At 43.1% G+C, this 23,575-nt stretch overlaps 1 protein-coding gene across 4 annotated transcripts in view; it reads right to left on the bottom strand.

Annotated features, from left to right (window-relative positions):
• CUNH10orf90 (chromosome unknown C10orf90 homolog) overlaps positions 1 to 23,575 on the bottom strand; it is a 100,525-nt gene that overhangs the window by 14,801 nt on the left and 62,149 nt on the right. For 2 of the 4 annotated variants that reach the window (XM_028772554.1, XM_028772553.1), the window contains 3 exons: positions 16,269 to 16,553; positions 13,147 to 13,325; positions 11,456 to 11,633 (listed from right to left, as the gene is read on the bottom strand). In XM_028772554.1, coding sequence (XP_028628387.1) covers positions 11,456 to 11,633; positions 13,147 to 13,325; positions 16,269 to 16,553 — 642 coding nt within the window. Of the gene's footprint in view, positions 1 to 11,455; positions 11,634 to 13,146; positions 13,326 to 15,531; positions 15,535 to 16,268; positions 16,554 to 23,575 lie in introns of all 4 variants that reach the window. The other 2 variants (XM_028772555.1, XM_028772556.1) reach the window with 2 other exon arrangements.

Raw genomic sequence — 23,575 nt, 5'->3', positions numbered from 1 at the left:
TAAAGAATAGATGGAAATGTTATTTAAAACAAAGAAGAGTAAAACCCTGTAGTGAGAATCTGGGTTCTTTAAAAATACAGATATGGTAGGACTTTGTTTCCATCCAGGTACAGGATATGTTGACTGTTCACCATTACTAACTATGCTTTGTCTTTTGCTCTGGCAGGGGCATGGTTTTGCCAGCTGAAGATAGTTTACTTTTCAGAGGGTATAAAGATGCCAGAGCCCCCAAGAGAGTGGCGGCTGCTGTTCCTTGGCTGCTATGCTGGTTGCTGGTTGCTGGATTGCTGACTGTTGGTTGGAGAGACCCTGACTGCAAAGGTTGGACTTGCTCCAATGAACTCAATGCCCATAATCAGCAAAAAATAGTCTAATGAGATGGACACCACATCTCCCCCTATTCTTCTTTCTCTCGTACCTAGTTTTTGGAGATTGGAAGGGTTTAGGGTGAAGTAGGTTGGTAGAGGAAAAAGAGCCAAAAAAGTAACCAAAAAGTATGGTGACAAAAATCCATCACTATAAAACCATCAACACAGGAGACAGCAAGGGAGGAAAACCCCGAGGAAGTATAAAAATAAGAAACAAGAAACTAAAAAACGACAGTAGGAAGGTCTTACTTTTCACCAATTATCTGGAGTGCAAATGAATTAAACTATCTACCAGATGTTAGAGTGGGAGCTGGAGAGATGGCTCAGTGGTTACTTTTCCAGAGGACCAGACTTCAATTTCTAGCACCCACATGGCAGCTCACAAAAATATACAACTCTAGTCCTAGAAGACCTGACTCCCTCTTCTTGCCTTTGCAAAAACAGCATGTACGTGATAGATGCACAGATGTAAGCAAAATACCCATGCACATAAAATAAAAAGGGGAAAAAAAATCACGGAGTGAATGCATGGATTAAAACAAGCCAGGTGTAGTGGCACAGGTCAGGTCTGTGATCCTAGCACTTGGGTAGTGGAATCAGCAAAATTTCTAGTTCAGTGTATAGCAAGACCTTCTTCTAAGAGAATAAAAATAGATGTTAAACATAAATAAATAAACACAAAGTAAGACAGATTTGTAAACTGCTTATGAGAACTTGCTGAAGCTTTAATGGTACATAGACTAGTAAGATTTCAATGTAAAAAAATGCTCAATGTAAAGGGAGACCAGAAGGGTCCAGGAGAGGGTCTCCTTAGATCAGGACAAACAGACCAGACCAAGCTAAACATGGGGAAAGGCACAGGATGGTTCATGTAATGAAGTAAGTTAATGGTGTGATACAGGGAAATACTACTAAAGATCAGGAGGTAATTCATGAAGAATATAAAATAATCACATGTGCACACATGCATGCATGGGCACACACACAATCGTGCACACATGTGCACTCAATATTGGAATACCCAAATGTACTAAGTGAATAGTAGTGTGACAATAGATGAGAGAGTCATACAATACAAGGACTATACAAGATCTCATTTTTAACAGTGGATGCTGTCAAAGGACAAAAAAAAAAAAGAAAAAGAAAAAAAAATCAGTGCAGAAACATTCAGCCATTCAACTTAGCTACCCTTTAAATAAAATGGGCCTAACAGACATACATATGATATTCTACCCCCAACCATCAAAATATATATTCTTCTCTAAGTCCATGGAGTACCTGCTTTGGGTACCAGATTATATGTTTGGTCACAGGCATGCCTCAGCAAGTCTGAGACTACAGCCATAGTACTATAAAGTGAAATCAATTGTAAAACAGTTCACAAATACATGGAGATTAAATAAGATGCTTCAGTACAACCAGTGAGCTGAAAAAGAGAGCAAAGGAAAATAAATATCACAAAGCCAGTAGACCAGTACACACAAGATTTGGCAGAAACAAGCCTGAGAGGGAAGTTCATATGCCTACACCCATGAAGATTTCAAAAGATGTAACATTATATGCAAGGAATCAGATAAAGAAGACAAAGCTAAGGCCAAAGTTAGTAGAAGGGGAAATGGCAATAGTCAAAGCAGAAGCAAGTGAACTAAAGATTAGAAAAACAATACAAAGGATAAAGATAATGAAGGGTTAGGTTCGAGGGCTGATGGGATCGCTCAGCAGCTTAAGAGTGCTAGCCAGAAAGCCTGATGACCTGAATTCCATTGCTAGAACCTACATCGAGGTAGTATCAAAGAAAATAGAGTCCCCAAAGTTGTCATCTTACTCCCACACGAATTCAGTACACACACACACACACACACACACACACACACACACACACACACACACGGGGTGGATATTCGTTTTAAAAATGTTGGGTTTGAGATAAAGACAATTGATAAATCTTTAAACTACAGAAAGAAAATACTCAAAGGAATGAAATCAGAAATTAGGGGAGACCTTGCAACTAATACCACAGACATATAAAGGACCACAAGAGACAACTGTGTATAATTATATCTACAGATTGGATAACCTCAAAGGAGGGCATAAACTCCTGGGAAGAGAAAACTTATCAAGAATAAGTCAAAAAGAAAAAGGGAGCAAGTGAAGACGTATAAGAAGAAACTTAAAACAAGACAAATGCCATCAAGGGGGAAGCCTGGGGTCCTCACTGTTGACTTTTAGCAAAAAGCTTAGTAAGATCCAACAGAAACTTTCCTGGCACTTCCAGACAACTGAAGAGAGAGTTCTTTCAAATTAATTTTTAAGTGGTTGTGTTACCTTCATGTCAAATCTAGACAAATCAGATCAACATGCTGTGATAGACTGAGAGGTGAGTAAGCAGAACTCAGTATCACCCAGTGATTTAAAGGCTGGTTCACCTATCAAGTAGAATTTTCCCTGGTGTGTGTGTGTACGTGTGTGTGTGTGTATGTGTGTGTGTGTGTGATATATGTGGAGTGTATGTGTGTGTGTGTGTGTGATATATGTGGAGTGTATATGTGTGTGTATGTGTGTGGGGGTGGGAGTGTGTATGTGTTGTGTGATGCACACTATTAATAGAATCAAAGAGAAAAACCATTATTTGACAAATTTCAACATCCTATCATAATAAACAAAACAAAACTCAATATACTAAGATAAGAAGTGAAAAATATATACTTCAGCATAATGAGGGACAGAGGTGACAAACCAAGTTAAGATTACACCCAACATCACACACTTGAAGGTTTCCCCAGTGAGGTCAGGAACTGGACAAGGCTGCCCATCCACACCACTTCTGTTTTCTGTAGCGTTAGATATGAGCAGTTAGACAGGACAAACACATCCAGCGTGAGGTTATCTTTGTGTGAAGAGGACACCATTGTATCATGGAGGAACTCCTAAAGATAGCAGCTAAAGCTACTGGACTACGGAACTGATTTCACACATAAGCACTATTGTTTCCATATGTTATCAATGAAACAGATGGACAAACAATCAAGAATGCTTCCCATACTAATAGCTTCACCCAAAATGAAGATAGAAATAAATGTAAATAGGCTAGGAAAAGTTCGTACTATAAAGTACTGAAGAAAGAAATGGAAAAGACATTAATAAATGGAAAAAGACCCCTGTCAATAATTTGAAGAACATTGTTGAAATACACTACTCAAACTAATCCATACATTCAATGCATTACCTTTACAGTCCCCAAAATGACATTTTTTTTTTCACAAAAACAGGAAAAAAATGCTAAAATTCACATGGAGCAACTAAAGCATCTTAAGCAAAGGAACATACTAGAGGCACCATGCTACCTGGCTTTTTAATACTATCATAAAGCAACAAAAGTCAGAACAGCACAGTTCTGGCATAAGGACAGACACATACAGACCACAGAACAAAATAGAGAACCCAGAAATGGCTTCATATTTTCTTCAACTGATATTTGACAAACTCATTGAAAATATACAGTGGACAAAAGGGAAATCTCTTTGGTCAATTGTGTTGACATATGTAGAAGAATAAGACTGGACCCTTACCTCAGACTATCAATTCAAAATGGAGTAAAGACTTAAACACAGGATCTTCAAGAATAAAACCACCCTAAAAAAACATTTGGAAAAGGCTCCAAGACACTGTTGCAGACAAAGGATTTTTGGATTGTGACTCTCAAAGCACAAGAAAGAAGTTTAGTTGGAAGATTCTAATTAAAACATTTTGTGAAGCCAAGAGAAAAATCAACCAAGTAAGGAGATAACCTATAAAACAGGAGAAGATATCTATAAACCATACATTTCATAAAAGGTTAATTTCTAAGACATATTAGAAAAGTAATTCAGAACATCAAAAAAAGAAATAAAATGTGTAAATAACCATTTTCCAAGTGGTCATTAGATATATGAAAAAAATGCTCAAAATTGTCATTGCAGGATATTTCCTCACATTGTGAATCTCCAGATTGTGGACTGGAAGAAACCTCATTTTGGTGTGGCTCAGCCCAGCACATACCTTTAACCTTTTCTGTAAACAAGAACTAAATAAAATCAACAATAGGTCATAGGTCAAGAGGCAGAGCAAGCAACCAGTTGAGAGAGAGGGAGCGAATATAAGAAAACTCAGGAAAGAGAAAGGAGGGTCTTTGAGTTGAAGGGGACTTAAAGCAGTGTGGAGAAGGAGAAAGTGCCTTTTCCTTCTGGGATACTGGTGGAGAGGGAAGTCAGCTGGATGCTTTCTCTGCCTAGTTAAGCTAGCAGGTTTTCACCCCAGCATCTGACTCCTCAGTCTTCATTGGTAAAATTAGATGTCTGGAATTTTTAAAAACAAACAAACAAACAAACAAACAACACACAATATACCACTACATGAAAATACAATAAGATACCACTGAATCTCTGTTATGGAAAAAAAATACTACCAGAACTTCTGGAGAGGGGCGATGAGGAGGGACCTTTACACACTGTGGATAGGAATTGGCTCCTTCAAAACTTAAAAGAACTGTCTGTAGGTGTGGCCTGCTCACTGTATGGTGTCTTGCTCCTTGCTTTCAAAGGAAACCATCCCAGTATGTTGAAGAGACACCTGTACTCCTGTGTCCACTGCTGCATCACTCATAACAATATATAATGATAAATATATAGATAATGATACATGTATAGCAGCAATATACAGTGAACAGAGAACTCCATGAAAACAGACTGGGGGGATGGGGAGGTGGCCTAGGTTTGTTGTTATTTGTTTATTTATTTATTTATTTACTTACTTACTTATTGAAGGATTTAAAGTTTCAGCTCCATTTTCATTTACTTTTTGTTTTTTTTTTTTTTGGTTTTTTTGTTTGTTTGTTTTTGTTTTTCGAGACAGGGTTTCTCTGTGTAGCCCTGGCTGTACTTTTTTGTTTTTTAAAAGAGAACTAGTCAAGACAACATGGATAACTCTCGTGTTCAATTAAATAGATAGGGAAAGAAAGACAAACACTGCAGGATTTCTTATAGGCACTCACAAACGCGCAGCCTAGAATGGAGGTAATGGAGGTTTTCCGGGGCTGGGTGGGGTGGCCTGGGTAAGGATTGTTAACGGGATAAAGTCTGGGTTACTTAAATGGAGGAATGTTCTGAAGACCTGCTTTACACCAAGGTGACCAGAGAGTATCGGGAAGCATTTGACCTCAGGATGGCTGAGGCAATGGTCCTCAGGACAAAAGGTAAGTAGGTAGGTGCTGGCTGGGTCCCCTGTAGGCATCTAGTTATTTTGCTGCATGCTTCCATAAAGAAAGGGCAGTGCACATCATACATTTGTATAGTTTTCATCAGCTAAGCCAGAGTAAAGCTAAAACAAAATACATGTGCTCTTAAACAAGTTTAAATACAGATTGCACACCTTGCCCTCAAGCTGCTAGCCAAATAGTAATTCATCTAAGCGTTTGCTTGGATTCTAGGATTCTCCAGTTTTACTTTTTTGTTTTGTTGTGTTGTGTTTTATTTCTTCTTTTGAGAATCATAAGAAATGGAGGTCTATGCAATATTGATGAACTTCATAAACTATTTCCTCAGCATTCTGCACAGTTTATTACTTAAGTGTCTCATAAGACACGAAGGAAGTCATTTGGAAAACAAAATCCAGGACATTCGACAAATGATTCATAAAGTCCTTTGCCCCACCATCTGCAGACCAGAGATTCTACTTTTATTATTGTGATTGGAAATGACCTCATCCCGTAAGGCTAATTCTAACCAATAGATGAGTACCAGTCTTTTCTTCCTACACCTCCTACATGTAAACATAAACTTCTTTAAATAACAAAACAATGCAATAGGGCAACCCATGGCAGTGTCTGAGGTCTGCCTGTGAAAGGGCTCTGAACCAGAAGGCTTCAAGTAGCCCTTGCTTCCTGTTTTCTCTGTGAGCTGATAAAGAAAATTTTACTTTTCTCTGATAAGCACATTTTAAAATTCCTCTGTGGTTAATACTGGGAGAGCTGACCACAAATATTTCTCTCAGCATTTTATGGGAAAACATTCAGGGGATCAGATGAGGCAGAAGTGAGGGTGCCTTGGCTCTGCTGGGCTGACTGCAGGAGCTGTGGCGACCAGCGATGCTGCTATCACTTATTAACTGAGTCACGTCTCCCCCTGGGTGTTCTGAGAATGCAAAGCAATGTTAATACTGGCTCCAGCCAAGAACTGCTGTCTTCTGGGAAAGGAAATTTGCAAGTACCTTCTAGAGAATTCTGTCCCTCTACTGGTCCGTGATTTGAAAGGCTCTGACTTGGCTCACCTTGGGAGGTGTGGATAACGCAATGCAGATGAAGGCCATCTGATCTGTGAGATACAGCTGGGAGGCTGTTAAGCCATGTGGTCACCCATACTTCTGGTCTGGGGACAGTCCCCCAGCACCCTGACAAGTAGGAGATTTGTAAGTTAAATAAGAACCACAAGTTTGCAAAGAACAATGAGGGCATTGAGGAAAGAGGCTTATGGAAGCAGATGTTCCTGGTGGATTTTCTGCATGCCTAAGGGTGAGCTACCCAACTTAATTGAAATAGATATGGAAGGAGGCCATGATGAGAGCATGAAGAAGGAGCTAAAGTCATAGCCTGGCCATGTGGCTGTGCCAGGGCCCTATCAGGTTGAGGCTTAACACCGAGATAATAGTAAGGACAGAAGTTTAAGAAAGAGCTGGGTGGAGAAGCAAGAGCCTCCACACACTAGGCGACCCATCAAGGTAAAGAGTCTAGGGGTAAGTGTTTAAAGGGCTGGATGTGAGGTCAGGAAGGGTGCCGTATCTAGTGTCTTGTCATCTTTTCAGGAGTTAAGATAGAAAGTGATGTTAACCAGAGAGCCAGAGGCAGAGATGGGCTGGGAGAGATCTGGAAAGGATGAGGCTATGACCCAAGTTGACCCTGAGACTCCAGTGGAAGATGCTCAAGGCCAAGTTTGGGAGCTGCATCGAGAACAGGAAGAAGTCCCCAATGTGTCAGTGGAGAACAGCAAGGGCTGCCCCCCACCTGGTGCACATACAGACCCTGCTAAATGTGGGTGCCCATGTGGCAGTACTTGATGCTTCTCCCATGCATTCAGCATAGTCTGCTTTGGGTTCTGTCGGAAAGGAAGAAGCAACAGCTAACTCCCAAACACACAGCTCTTGGGTTATGGTTAGGGTTTGTACATGACTCAGACTAACCATGTCCTGCACATGGCTCAGTCCACACATGATCCTGAAGAATTCATGCTTGCTTATAGCTCCAGGTGACTCTAGTAAATTGACCAGAGTGCTAACCTGGGGAAAGGCAGAAGCCCACAGGCCAGGGTATTCATCATCTTAGCTTTCCTCACGCAGCTCAATAATTACCATATGTTACTTATTATTCTACCTGAGAATTTTTCTACATGTCTACACACCAGGACCTTTACTAGCCACTGCCTTTACTGTCCGGCCTACAGCTACTCTACACAGCAAGCTGCCCATCTTCTGATCTCTGCATAAGACCAAACTTGGTAGCAATACCTTTTAGCCCTCCGGTACCTTTTTTCCTTGAGCTGATTTCTGGCTCTTCCATCTTCCTTAACCCCATCTCCATAGTTAGACTGAGGATTTCTAGCCTCTTCTCATTCCTGCACTTTCCTCCCACCGCCCTTTTCCAGAAACCACCTGCTTAGTTTCCATTCACTCCACACAATGGGAAACTCCCCAATCAGGAGCTGGGGACTGTAGCCAGGAATTTATAAAGCTACTTCATGCACCTTCTGTCACCCCCAACTGCTCATAAAACTTTCCCTGCCCTTCAGACAGGGACCCTTAGTCCTAATTAGCACTTACACCCACATATGCATACATATGTGCATGAACATACACACATACACACACGCACACCATCATCTGCCCCTGAGCCTCCAAGGCTGCTTTGAACTCATCAGACAACATGAAACAGCTGGCCCCAGGTCCCTTTTGTCATTGCTCCTGCAAATCCAGGGCCCGGACTCTCCCAGCCTTGTCAGCTGCCAGACAGAGCTCCCACCTGAAACATTCAGGTCTGTCCCTGAGCCAAGACTGCTTGGCCCATTCCTGATCAGAGGCAGTTACCCCAGCATGGAAAAGCAAACCTGAGCCTTCCTTCCACCAGACGTCTCAATGCTGCAGCCGGGGCTCATTCGCACACATGATTTATGATCTAATTTAGCATGTAAGGAAACATCTGCATTTTGCTTTTATCATCTTGCCAGCAGACAGGCTGAAGACAAGATGCGTACTGTAGACTTGTTTAATGGGGCCTTAAACATTCCCTCTCACTAGCCTGAGCTTATACAAGGCTCTAGTTTCAAGAATTGTCTGATCTAACTGACCTAACACAAACAAACATGGAAATAAAGCTCTCCTCAACACGTCCACACCACAGGGACAGTTGGAATGGCCATAAAATCCATGCTGATCAAGTCCCCCAAAGAGCATTCCAGTGGCCAGGAATGTCTTGGAATTGGGGGAATAAAACAGTGACTTGGTTATTTAATACTGTGCATCCAGACTGGGTCTCTTTTATTATTATATACAATTTTAAAAATGCTCATTTAGAGCACACGAACTTAGAAGGATATTTGTTTTGGGAAAAACATCAAAGTTGGCTGATGTTGCAAGCAGTGTTGCATGCCCCCCACATACACAAAAGATACATTCAAGTCCAAATTCCCCCAAACTGTGACTGTGACCTCCTTTTGACCTTGTCATTGGAAATATGGTCCTTGCAAATATAATCAAGTTAGTATGTGGTCATACTGGATGGGTGGAATTTAGCTTTGAACGAAAAGAGAAAATTTGGATTTGAGATCACACAGATAGGAAGAAGGTCATGTGAAGACAAAGGCAGAGACTACAGGGGTCACTCACCAGCCAAGGAGCACCGGAAGCCACCACAGCTGGGAGAGATGTGACATGCATGCTCTACTCTGAGCCTCCAGACAAGACTGGCCCTGCAGGTGCCTTAATTGACCCCTAATCTCCAGAACTTTGAGATAGTGTATGTCCATGATCTTAAGCCAGCATGCATGTAGCAATTTCTTACAGCATAACAGAAAAGTAATGCAGGCATGCACAGGCTGTACCTTCTCTGATACTGTGGCCATTGCTATGGCATAGCTAGAAGGTCTACTTCAGGAGAGGAGGAGGGAGGAGCTTAGCATGAGACCTGCTACAGTTTGCATCTATAGCATCCTCCTGTGTGTGAAATGCTCAGCCCCCAGCTTAGAGCTGCAGGAAGGTAGCAGATACTTTAAGAGATAGGGTAAAGTGGCCATTTTCAGGCCACTGGAGGTGTGACCTTGAAGGAGACGGTGAGACCCTGGTCTCCTCTTCCTTCTCTCATTTGCTTCCTGGTTGCCATGAGATGAGAAGCTTTGCTCCACTTTGCACATCTCATTGAGATGTGCTGCCTTGCCATAAAGCAACGGTGCTAACTAATCATACTGGAACATCAAAAACAACGAGCCTAAATTAACCCCTTTCTCCTTAGAAGTTGATTTGTCTCGGGTATTTGTCATAGTGATATAAAGTTAACAAATACATCACCATCCTGAAGAAGTTCCCTATGGCTATATGCTTCTGCTGCTTCTTATACAAACCAAAGGCTGAAAATGAAGATCTTCCAATGCTAGCTTGTATATGCCTGCATCTATATTATGCTTATCTGTTTACACCAGTGTCAGTAGCCTAACTCTTTTGACCAAGTGACATCCTTCATAACTAGCATGAGGGAAGGTGCCAAGGAGATATTCCCACTGTGGCTGGCATCTGGTCTTCACAGCACCTTGAGACAGCTGTCCCTAAAACAGGTGCTCTTTGTTGAGCCAGAGACTAAACAGTCTCCTAGAGAACACACCTAGATCAAGCCCGTATCTATACCTAGCTTGAAATGCTAGCTAGACACACAGTGTGATAGGCCAGCCCTTTACACATCTGTCTGGTTGGCGTCCATTTCTCTTCATTTTGGAATGGGTCATGGAATGGAAGCAACAGATACCTTGTATGAAAACAAGGCATGCAACTGTGCTCTTGCTGGGGTCTCTAGGAAGCTCTCCTAAAGTGTTCTGGATGCAGGAAGAGTTGATCTACCCAGAAGGGAGTCTAATAAGAACAAACCAATTGCAGAGACCCCCCCCACCTGCTCCCCCCTCCTCCTGAGACGTTGGTAAGCTTTGTTAAGCTGCACTTTATTGAATATGTTATTTTCCCCAGAGGACTTCTACTCAGAATCATACTCATGATTTCACATCCTGGGGGCTAAAATATTTTCCTAGGAAGAGAGAGAGATCTCATTCCTGTATTCACAGTCATAAACCAGAGGCTTCTCCAAAGCCCCAGATTTTAAGATTTGGGTTGGCAGGACCTGCACAAGTGTTCTGATGTCCCTGGTCCTTGCCTTCATCTCTTGTTAGTCTTGCTAGTTCAAGGGCCTGTTTATGAAGGCCCATGAAAATAAAAATCTGAGGTCATCTTGCTCACAGTGATAGTTCCAGCCTCCAATGTGGGGCTGGACCCAGAAAAGGTTACTGCTAACTCCTTCTCCCGTGAGTGAGTGTGTGAGTGAGTGAGTGAGTGAGTGGCCTGCTTCTCAGAGTCATCTTGACTCTGACCTCACTGTGCTGGGCAAGCTGGCCATCCTTCCTCTGAGCTCACAACAGGAAGAGGTCTCCAGATGACATGTTGATGCAGACAAGCTGGAGTCAACTTCTTGCCCCAGGTATGTTTTGCAATCTATAAAGGGCAAGGGAGATCGCTTGCAAGCCTCCTTTAGGAGCCAAGAATTTGAACTCGCTATCCTGGCTCCTACAGTGGTGTGGCTCCTTTCCCAGCTACAATGGTGAATTTGTGTCCCAAGTTATTTCTGCTGAGTTGCATGCCCATATGTAACCCTCTCAAAATGAACTGGCTCTCAGAGCCAGCCTCAGGATGCTGAGGTTTGTGCATGCCAGTGGCGTAATTTGGGATCATCATCCCTTCAATGAAGGCTCCAGGCCTGAGGATGTTTGTCCCCAGTCTGTAATAGGCCTCCTGAGCCACCTGCAGCTTACCGCTAAGAGGATGGGGAATGGTGAACTGCTTCTTGTTGGCGCGGACAGGAAGTAGGCTCTGCTTCTGCCCCAGGCTCTCCTTTTGTTGGGTTTTCCTTTGCTGTACCATGTGCTTAAGTTTTTGCAGCCGTTCTTGTGAGCGAGAAATGAACTGAGGTCTATGGACTTCCAGTGCTTCCTGATTGAAACAAAGAACAGACTTTGTTTTTTAAGAGAAGGGAGACCAGTCATCTGATTTACTTGGTGGGAGCCAATCAAGAGCACAATACTCTGGCAAAAGCCACAGTGCAAATCCAACCACCGTCCCCATAACCATGACAAGGTACTGGAGGTCAGTGCGGGCTAGCAGCACAGAGCACACTGCATCAGGACCAAGAAAGTACTAGAACTGAAGCCACTGGGTACAAATGGCCAACATCTGTCTATTTATGGGTTCACGCTGCCAAACCACTCACTGCCAAAGAACCTAAATCTCAGGGTTTTGTAATTCCATATTCTAAGAGACATGGGTGGGACCAGAAGGCAGGTGCTAGAAATCTGCATACTCATTCCTGATGGTCTTAGGCCACCCCGGCAAAAGGTCCATTTGACTTCCAAAGGGGTCACAACTCACAAGCTGAGAAACACTGCTGCAGGGACATGTTCTGCATCTCATTAACTAAGCTCTCACAGGCATTGTCCTGGGTCTGCCTACAGCAGGTGCTCAGAACAGGCTTGCAAGGTGTGCTGCCAGGGTAGAAGTATTCCTTGGTCCTATTCCCTTCCATGCTCACTGGGGGCTCAGAGAGGAACACGCCATAAGCTCTGTCTGCATCATGCTTGGGCCTCTGACAGCTGCACTGATAAAAGAGTCTCTTTGGCAATATTAACCATTAGCTACTGAGTAAGTGACTCACCAGTTGCTAAATGTGCTGGAGCTTCAGGGAAGGATCAAGGCTAAAGACAAAGTCCCTGAGGATGCCCTTGCTGGCCCAAGTGTGGTTGCGGTGTTACTGCTCATGTATATGAGGACATCTTGAAGGTTGGGATTCTGGGGACACCCTAGATGTTTTTCACAGGCTCATCAAAGTTCAGAGATGCAGCAGTGGGCCAATGGAGCTTCCTTTACATTTGTGGGGAGTTGTACCCCATAGCAAGAGCCTTCCCAGAAAGTGTATTTAACTACACAGTATGCTAGTAGCAACAAATTTCTCTGAGGTCATCCATCCTGTTAAGTGTTATAACTTTGATCATGTTACTTCTATAAACAGAGAAGCAGCTTAAAAAATATCTTCCATGTCCTTTAGCTCATAGCTACACAACTTGGAAAGCTTCCTGAAGTGTTCAAAGGCTCTGCACCATCCATCTGACCATGGGATGTCTAGGGGCTCTCATCTGATAGGGATCTCTTGAAAAATCAAATGTGATTCGACCCCATGGGACCTCTGGGCACTGTTTCATTGCCATAGTCATTGACATGGTTGGTAGAACCAACAATCCTTATTTTTACCTGGTGGAGTCAAGTGCTATTGTTTCCATGAGGCAAAGAGCAGAAGCGAAGTTTAGAAAATGTTAGGGAAGGGCCAGAGTGACACAGACAGAAAGCCTGCGAGTCACAGGCAGAAGTGAGGTCAAGTGCATGCCACACTCCCCAGGAGAGACCTCCCTTCAGCTAGAATTAAGCCAGGATGGGGAGATGTAAGAGGCTTTACCTGCAAGGTCATAGAGCTTGCCAGCAGAGGCTCATAACTATCTTCCGATGGGTCAGAGCTCTGTGGTACCCCTGGGGTTGATGGAGAGTGGGTTGCTGGTGAGGGCTCAGGTGTGACAGTGGGGTCTTCATGCTTCTCATATTCCTTTAGTTTTACAACCAAGTCACAGCACGTGTAATCTAGGAAAGCAGATATGTAATACATTTTTAGAAGGCACTCGGTGGCTTTCCTGCCCGGCTGCCTGACACAGGAGGAAGACACACAAGACAATTTAGAAAAAATTAGAAACGCCAGTGAGTTATTAACAGGCCTTGTTAAGCTGACGAGATCCAGCTTCATCACAGACCTTCCCAGCTGCCCCAGTCACTGCGGCAGTCATCCCAAGTCTGTGACTGGCTAGCTAGGCCATGGAGGTGTTCCTTAGATTGCAGTGTTCAGAATGCCTTTGCTCAAAATGAAAGGAGACTTTTCTAGTCTGGATCTCATATTAAGTGTGTCCTGTGTAATTATTACAGTTCGCTTGTTTTGAGACAGCATATTAATCTGTCTTGTGTTTGCCGCACTAATGATATAATGACTGGGAACGGTGCTCAATTATGTATCCCTCCCCTTCATTATCCAGAGCCCACCACTAGCCTCACAGAAGCAATCGGAAGGGTTTCTCTCTCAAAAGCTGGCAGAGCCCTTCCCTGGAACCATTTTAGTTTCCCTTTGTGGAAAGGGTCAAAGATTAATTGATCCCTTGGTGCTGCAGGTGGGGCCAATCCTTGGGTTAGTAGAACAGTTAGTAACTGTTCCAGGTCACCTCCTGACCAAGCCTTGGTCTGGAATGCAAGATAGACCCTTCCATTACCCTTAGTCCACTCTTCTGCTCTGACCTCCTCTACTCTTTACAGTACCTTCTCAACTCCAGCCTCACCTAACTCCTCCTTTGACCTAGTCCAGTATCTTCCTGCTCCTGCAGGAAGGGCCTCTGATCTCCATTAAGTGCATTTGGTTCTGCTTCCTGGTGAACCCTCACCTCCAGGCTGAGCCCTAATGACCAGAGTACCTCCTTGCCTTCCTAAGGTAGGATGCATCCCTGCCTCCTATATTCTTCAGCATAGTCATGAGGTGGGTTGTAGGAGTATGTCTTAGTCTCCCTGGACCATCTGATGCTTCTACCACATGTATCCACAGCACCATGTCTAGGGCTTTGAAGCGGGTGGGAGAGGCAAGGTGGCTAAGAGGAGGCTTTCCTGGTCACAGGAGACAGTTCATCCAAGCTCCTGGGATCATTCATTGTTTATAGCTGTATCCTCTCTGACTGGATGCTTTCTCTCCTCAGGTCCCTTCAGCCCCTAGCTAATCCAGGCCCCCTTGACTCTTACTCCACTTCATGTCACATGATTCTCTGCCAATACCACACTACTTAGAGGTGCTTAGCTCATCCTCTCAGCCTTCAAGCACTTTCTCTTCTTCCTTCTAAAGGATTCCCTCATTCTCCTGCTTTCTCTTTAGGCCTAACTAGTTGTTTGGGCTAGCTCAGGTCTAGCCACTAGCCTGTACCCTCTTCTTCTAAAGTCAATCCCACTCTCTATCACCAGGTTCTCATGTATCCATGTGAACACCTTCCTCCCACCCCACCCCGGTTCCAGAGAAACTAGACTAGTGTCTTCTCAACTCTTTCCTCTTCCATCCTCATGATAGATGATAGGTGAGGATGATAACCCTAGGGCCAGTCCTAGCAAGATGCCTCCTCACTGCTCATGGCATCTGCTCCAATATCCAGAATGTCTTCACCCACACCTCTCCCACCTTAGAGACCTGCCCTTTCCTTCTTGACTGAGTCTCAGTCCTAGCCTGGTTCCTCTTCTATCTGTCCACATATTGCTCCTGGGACCATCATCTGGAATGCAAACCCACTGAGATTCTCTCTTTCAAAGTCTTGGCCCTGCCTGCAGTCCAGACTCCTGTGATGGGTTTAGAGGGCCTTCCAACTCAAACCATGGGGCCCTTGGAGAATCAGAAGTCCCTGGCTTTGGCACTGGTCTCCTGGGCCTCTTGCAATTCTCCAAAGCAGCCAAGGCCTTCCTGGAAGTCTTTGCTTTTTGCACTTTTCCCTTCATCCTTGGGGTGGGGTGTGTGTGTGTTTCTTTTTTTTTCTGTAGTATGATTTTTAAATCTCTAATGGCATTGGCATCTCAAGTGCCAGCTCAGAATCATTTTGGAGAAAGATGTCTGCTGAGACCCTCCCAGAGTGTGGGCCATCCTCAGGCTCTTCATTGTTCACCTCATTACACATAACAGACCTGTGCTTCCTGTACCTCTAAGAGTACTGACCAATTTACAGCAGGTACTTAATAATTGCTTCTGCAATCAATTGGCAGTTCAAAACATAAGAACCACCTCCCAGTAATAGTTATTACTTTTGTCAATTACCATAGTCATTTTAATTTTTATCACCCCAAACCATATGATCTTGTATGTGTCTTTCTGTGTCTTTCTAAGTTCTCTAAAAACATCTTCAGGGTGATAGAAAGTCTGGATTCCCTCCCTTACATTACTAGGCACCAGAGTATTCTCTGTTGTGTTATAACAGAATTGTTCGCTACGGTATTTAGGAGTGGTCAGAAGCCTGACCTACAGGGCTATGATGCCTATGTCCAACTTGACTATTTCTATTTCCTCTGTGGGAAATGGTGATGGGGTCCTGCCTATGTTCACTAGAGCCCAAGTTACTCACTTTAAATGTTGACTGTGTTAGGGACTGCATCCCTTAGCTATTATTCCTGTCAGCCAGATAGTGGGAGCTTTGGCAGCCCCAGAGGCCTATCTTCAGCGAAGCACCCAGATCTTCTAAAACAGAAGTTGCTATGCCCCTTGGGTAGCCTCCTGGGCTTTAGCTGGCACTAGCCTTGGGTGTAGTAAGTCTGGGCCCCCTCATGGTTTGTATAGAGCTGCCTTCTATCTGTTTGCGGAGTATAACTTACTCACCGTGTCTACTTGTTGGTCCTGATCTTTCCTTTTCCTCTGACACCTCCATAAGGCCAGTTTGTGTGAACCATCCTAGAAAGGCACTGAGCTATTTTTTTTTATGCACATTAAGAAAGAGCCCAGGGACTGCCACCCTTCCTCCTTACCTTTTGGGAATTGTGTTTCTATCTGAACAGCACCATCTTCCTGCAGAGAGGCACACACAGTTTGTAAAGGGCAATAAAACCCAGGCAGAGGGACTCTGGATGTCATGAAGTATGAGTATTGCCTCTCGTGGGATTCAGGAGGAATGCTAGGCTGACCATTACTGCTTGGTGAACTGTCCCCATCAGGAGGGAAGTGTTTAATGGGCTTCTGTCCCACTGGGCAAGCAGGAAGAGTTCTTTGTGCTTCTTGTTGCTGCTTCTTGCTTCCAGAAAGTACTTTTGTTTCTATTAAAAATAAAATGAGAGTTGACTCACATTAGTTAGATGAGCCAGCCTCTCAGGTGCCTGATACATTGCCCCTTTGCTTTTCTGGATGGTGGGCTACAGCAGGGCTTCTGGAAACAGTGGGTAGTAGTTGATACAGTTACAACTTTCTTATGTGGTCATCATCCCTGGCCCTGAGCTGTAGGTTAGGTGCTGTATTCACATATACTGCTTCGTTTGTATATATTGTTACCATGTATTTAGCTGAAATGGGACTATTTCCAGTGGTGGCCTTGGGAAGAAGCATCATCTTCCCTATTATGCTCAGCAGAATGTGGGATAGAGCATCTTGAATGTGGGCTTACCTGGCAATACCTGAGTTCAAATCCTACTTCTACCACTTAAATCTCCATAGCCTCATCTATAAAATCTAGGTGGGATAATAATAGAATGAGTGACTATTAGATATTATTCACTTACCATATTATTGGGTTTCACATAAAAAATATAGAACTAGACTATATGCTACAGAATGTATTCAATTATGTCTAATGTACCAAATAACATTATTTATGCAAATATTTAAAGAAGTAAGAGGGAAATACAATGCTTAGGGCATTTTACAGATGCAAAGCATTTGGTTAGCTCCTATATTGGGCTGTTCCTGATATTACAGAGCTACTGATATCAAGCTGTGTGATATAGCAAGTGCAGAGACGTGAAGCAGAAGTTCATGTCCTTGTCACGCTCTGATGAAGAGGTGGCTCCATAGCTGTATGGCACCTGGTGTCTCTACAGTGTGACATTCAACTCCCCAAAAACCTATGTCCACCAATTAGGACCAGTGAAGGAAGCTATATACATCTGCTGTGCACTCACCAAATGCTTCTTTGCATGGGATATGTCTGGAAAGATACGATGGTGGGGGAAAGGGTAAAGCAGACCAGGGGTAGGAATGGAAGTGTAGACACTTTCTTTCTGCTCCCTGTTTAATAGGGTTGGATAACTTGGAGATATATGTATATATATATCCTAAACTTTCTTTCACAAAATTCTATAAGCTGTTCTTTTTAAATAAAGTCATGACTCTTCTGGAGTTACTATCATCCCATGCTGATATCCCTAAAGAAAAATGGCTCCACTGAAGGTGCAAGCCACTGCTGTTAATGAGAAGTGCCTCTAAATGTTTATATGTTGGGAAAAATAGTAGGTACCACTGGAATGAAGAAAGGAAAGGAGACCCACACTGTTTTCTCAAGTGTGTCCTGTACAGGAAAGCATGGATCCATAAGACCTGCTCTGAGCATGTCACTGGTGAGGTGTCAACAATGTCCCAGTTTCTATAGCTGACTTTTCCCCTGTGTATCTGAGAGCAGCTGGAGGTAGGTGATGCTAGGTCATGCCATCCAATGTGAAAAGCAGAGATATTAGAGCATAGGCACACCTAAAATCACCCTTATAACTCTTGGGTCTAGCACAGAGCAATTAAGTTGGCAGATTTCTGTTCCTGATCACTATGAGGGTGAATCTGTATTTCCTGTGCTTTTTAAGCAAAACACAGGGAAAGTTCCTACCAGTTCCAGGCCAAAGTGCTGAATCTGCAGCAGCTGCTGGACTTGTTTTTGAAGTGGAGTCATCTCCACATACAATAAAGCTGCATTTTGCTAAATTGTATGGAAACATGCTTATAAACCTTTACTCCAAAAAATCACCAATTATGTTTAATTATAAAATACCGTAGGCAGAAAATGGCCTATTATAATAGTCAACTTTTCTACATGGCTTCCTTTTATAAGAGATGCTCAGAAAAAGATGTACAAAAACCAACTAATTATCAGGTATGCAATCTCTGCCAGCTAACAGAGATCATCTGCACCTAGGGTTACTTAAATCAATGTATTTTGTATAGATTTATGGAGTATAATGGTCAATATTCCCACCCATGTAGCATCTGTCTTTCCCCAGGCCCTTCCTCCTTTTCTTGTTATTGTCTATTTGCCTAGTTGTTCTAATATAATGGGCATAAGTTTAAATGCTTTATTTGTGATTTGAAAGGGTTAAAGCAATCCCAGAGAGTAGAATACAATTCCTACAGTGGCTATTGACCATGTATCTTTTGTGAACTTTGTGAGTATCTTGCTGTCTCTTTTGTGAGTTCTGAAACATGGCCTTGAAAGCCATGGCAATGAGAAGGGTCCTTAAATATTTATATGTTGGGAGAGGGGAGAAAGGAATGGGTACACTGGGATAATGAAAGTTAGGAGATTCACAGGTTGTTTTCTCATGGGTCTATTCTGCAAGAAAAAATAAGCCCACAACATAGGCCTGCACAGGCATAGGCAGGTAGTATACATGGACTTTTTTGTCCCATACATTGAGGAGGTTGGACTTTGGGTTCTTCATTCATGCCCTGTATTCATTTTCTCAAGGTTGGGGCTGAAATAAATAACAGAAACAACTGATGGAAGTGAGGATTTTGTTGCTGGTTTTTTTTGCTTGTTTTGTTTTGTTTTTTTGTGGTTTGAGGGGGGATAGATCCCCTCATAGTGGAAAAGCATCATGTTAGAAGTGGTTTAGTTAGACTATATAGGAGTTTCTGGAGCAACTTCTTCATTTTCTCCTGGAAGTAGAGGAAACTCCAGCCAAAAGCCAATCAGCCTGCCCGACCTCTATGGTCCTATATATGTCAGCAAGATCTTATGTCCTAAAGTTTCCACGACCTGCCCAAACAGTGCTCCCAAGTGGCCACTAATTGTTCTAACATAGAAGCTGGTTTGGGACATTTTATACCCACTCTATGACCCTTTAGAGGTGATACTTTACTATTACAGGCTCTGCTTGGGTAAGACAAGCATGGAAAGGCAGTGTCTATGACACCGATTTTGTGATTTTGTCTCCTTCCTGAGTCTGTACATGAAGAGGATTTGGCACTACACGTTTTTTTCCTAACAGGAACATAACAGATTCTTTTCATGTTGTTGCTTGATGTACTAGAGCTCCACTCTGAGCAAACTTGCCTGCCCTAGAATTGAAACTGCCTAGATACTAGAAAATAAACAGACACCAACAGATGATTCTGCCCAGCAGTTACAAAACAAACAAACAAACAAACAAAGAAACAAACAAACAAACAAACAGGTGTTATATCCTTGGCTGGGAAGAATATTAGGCCATCATGTATCATCCACTTATACCTTTATCAATCTCAATACACGTGTATGTTCTTAATACCAAAATTCTACACACCATGCCCAAAGCCACTGTCCAGTCACTGTGTCTATTGTGAAGGCTTCCAGAAGAGAATCTGTCAGAGCCAGAAGTTAGCCAGTAAATTGTGTCCTAAACATACATGACTAACCCCAGTGAGAACATGCAGGGCTGCTGTATGGTCAGGCATGCCAGCTAGTGGTTGTGGGTTTGGTGGAGCATGCTACTCCACATTTCTAGATCCTGACCTACCTATGTACAGCAGCAGATCTTAAGACAGACAGATCGGGGAACCAGGAAGCAAACCAGAGCCTCTGACAAGAGAAGCCTAAATGGGATAGCAAGGACCTTAGTAATACAGGATCCAGATCATCCAAGAAGGGGCCTGTGCAGGCCAGGCTAGGGCACTACCAGCCTACACAGGTTCTTAGGACAGCAGAACAAGATAAGATGGGCATTTCTCTGGATACTTTGCCTCCAGTGGCAGTAACATACCACCATTCACACTGACTTGATAGAAAAAGTCACTTTCCTGTTTCTTTCCCAGTCTCTAGGAGATGTGTAGATTTCAGAGCTGCAATGACTAAGAGATTCTGGATCATAGCAGACAGCAACAACGTGCTGAGCAGATGCTCACAAAGACAGACACAGCACTAGGACTCTGTCAGCCAGATGTCAAAGGCAGAACATTAAATCCAGAAAAAGTGGACATGAGAGCCCATAAGGGGCAGCTGCACAAACAGTCCACGGTGCAGGCCAGGCTATCATGTGCAGAACTCATCATGTTTCCATCATTGATAATGTGAACTAGATTAAACTGTGCCTGGATGTTGAAAGACTTGAGAAGAGATTTAAGCTCTCCTTGTGTGGAGATGGGCAACTTTGGGGTAGTACCACACCCCACCCACTGTATACTTCTGTTGAAAATCAGACATTAATTGCTTCAACATATTTCTGCCCAGTCTCTACAGAGCTTGCATGACATTCTAATGATGAGGGAGGGAGGGAAAAGGGTGAAGAGACAGAGAGGACATGGGGTAAATAGCTCCCTCCTGCCTGAGAGACAGGGGAATCCTAAGCTGTATTACCTGCTAGATCTTCACATTGATCCATGGAGCAAAAGCAGAGTCACTATCACTGGGGTGGCTGAGGGGATAAAGTACTTACCATGCAGGCCTGAAGACAAGGGTTAGGATCTCCAGATCCATGTAAATGGTGGCTGGTTGGAGCAGCCAGCCTGAAATTCTAACATTTCAGTGGCCAAGATGGGGGATTCGTGCAGCAAGTTGGCTCACTAGGCGAGCTGAGCTGAGAGAATTTGGGTTCAATGAAAGACCATGCCTTGGTATGCAAAGTGGAAAGTTGCCGAAGATGGTACACACACCAACTTCTAGACTCTACACACATCCATAAGTGCCTACACACATACAAGTGAATCGTCACATGTAAACATGCAAACAGACATGTAAGGGGGGGTGCTGCAAAGCCTGGGGGGGTGGGGGATGTGCAGAGGTGAAGCACATTAGAGTCCTTCCCCTGTTGGAACTGAGGCTTCCTGGAGATGCCAGCCCTTTCCTGGACAGTGAGCAGCTTTCTTCTAACCACAAAGATATCAGCAGTTTTTCTTTCTGAAAGGGTAAAGGGAGGAGGGACTGATGACCAGAAAAGGCTGGCTTGTAAAAAGTAGCTATAGTCACTGACTGAGGAAAGAGGCTGGGCAGAGAGCTGCTGTGCAGATTTCACAGTGGTGTTTGAATATGAACGGGCAAGCCTATGAATAAGAAGCACTCTACATTGAAAGAAAGAGGAAAAACCTTCATGTGTTCATTGGTGTTATTTGAAGGTTAAGTTTCATGCTATGTGGAGAACTGTGCATGCAATTCTCACTTACTGTAAGACTCATGCATGCAATCACAGCAAAGCAATAATGCATATTTCCCCCAGATAGAAACTAGAAAGGATGCTTCTTTTCCCAACATATCACAATTCTAGAAGTTGGGATATTAATAATGAAAAAAGTCTACACAAACAAAATGTATAGAGAGGCAGAAGTAACACTCACACATACATGTGCACACCAACTCTCCACAACAGGAGCATTTTACTACATTGCAAGCACCATCACCAAGACACACAGGTCTGTCAGTTATTAGATCAGGCTCCGTGTTCCCCTCAGCTGATATCGCTAGACATCTAATTTTCCACAGTCCTCATCCAAAAGCATGACTCCTCTGATCCGGAAGCATTATATGAAACACATATTTCAAGTATTTCTTAGATCTTGGTCATATCCAGAGAGATATTTTTATTTCTCAATAAATCTTTTTCCATTAAACTAGCTTTTGCTAAGCTAAAAATGTCACAAATGCTGACTGTCAAAAATCCGTAATTTAGAAAAGTATTTAAAAAGTAAAATACTAGGCTGTGAGTGTGGCTCAGAAGTAGAGCTCTTGCCTAGAGTATCTGAAGCCCTGGATTCTACCTCTTGAACTATTATAAGAAAGCTGTGAAATCTGACATTTTGACCCTCTCTGACAATGCCTACAGTGGCTATGTGGGACAGGCAGGTAGAGCTCCTTTTGTGGGCATTAGGATGTGACCTTTCCCTCCATTTCTTTCACTACATGCTAGATCTGCTATAGAAGGATGAGGACCCTTCTCCAAAGTGGGTAATATACATATAAGCTCAGGACTACCAAGGTATGATGCCACAAGAGGTAGTACCTTAGTTGTGTATCTTAGTCATCCCAAAAGGGAGGAAAGAGGGCACATTGGGAGAAATATTGGACCAAAGCAAGACTCCAAAACAGCTGGGCAAACTCCAAGCTTTACATCTCTATTAAAGTGCTCTTCAGATCTCCAACTCCTTTCAGCTTTGTTAATTGTGACACACTTCTTTCTCTTGGGCTGTTTTCACACCTGGTATGCAGCTTTTCTCAGCAGGTATTCCACAATTCTGGCACCTCCAACATCTTGAGAACTCCAATGAAATCCAGGCTTTACTTTCATAGCTTCATGCAGGGACATCCCTGACAAGTGCCTAGCCTTAGTGGCTTTTCCTGGAGGGAGACTCCAGAACCCCTTTCTTGAATCCTGACTCTAAAGCCAGAGCCACGTGGCTGAAGGTGACAAGTTCTGCTGCTTGATGAAGCTGGAACTTGGTCCCCTCATTCAAATACGTGTTTATTAGTTTTCTGTTTCTAAGCATTTCCTTCATTGTTTAAGCTTTTTCTTAATTCATTTCCACAAACTGAAAGCTTGGCTAAGTGGGTTTTGTTCTAAGGTCATCACTCCCTTTATTCCATTTAACATCAGGTTTTTCTTTAAAAGTTTTATCACCTTAATTACAGGACTTAGTTCCATTATGCTTCCTGGTACTCTTTTTCTCTTAAATCTGTCCATCTTGTATTTTCCCTTGCTTAGCTTGCTCCTTCTCATTATAGATCTGCATAAGAATGCTTCTAATGATCCAAGGAACAGAGTCAATACTAGACTGTCTTGAAATCTCCTCTGCCAATACCATTAATTCAAAATGCCTCAATTTTGCCTCAGGTAGACAAGGGCAAAAAGCAGCCATACTTTTTGCTAAAATATCACAAGGTCAGTCTCTAAGCCAATTAATAATATACTCTGCAACCTCTTGAGCCAGGATGTCATAATGTACATTACTCTCAGAAAAAATAGTCTTCCATGCTTCCTGCTAGTATGGCCCACTAAGCCCTAACTAAAGCATTCAACTGCTTTTCTAATCCAAAGTCCCAAAGTCCACACTCTGCAAATAAAAAGCCTGGTTAGACCTATCATAGCAATATCCTGGTTCCTAATACCAACTTCTA

This window comes from Grammomys surdaster, unplaced genomic scaffold (genome assembly GCF_004785775.1).
Source record: "Grammomys surdaster isolate TR1022 unplaced genomic scaffold, NIH_TR_1.0 214, whole genome shotgun sequence".
NCBI lineage: Eukaryota > Metazoa > Chordata > Mammalia > Rodentia > Muridae > Grammomys > Grammomys surdaster.
Note: the sequence above shows the minus strand (reverse complement) of the source record. Positions and strands in the feature narration are given on the sequence as shown.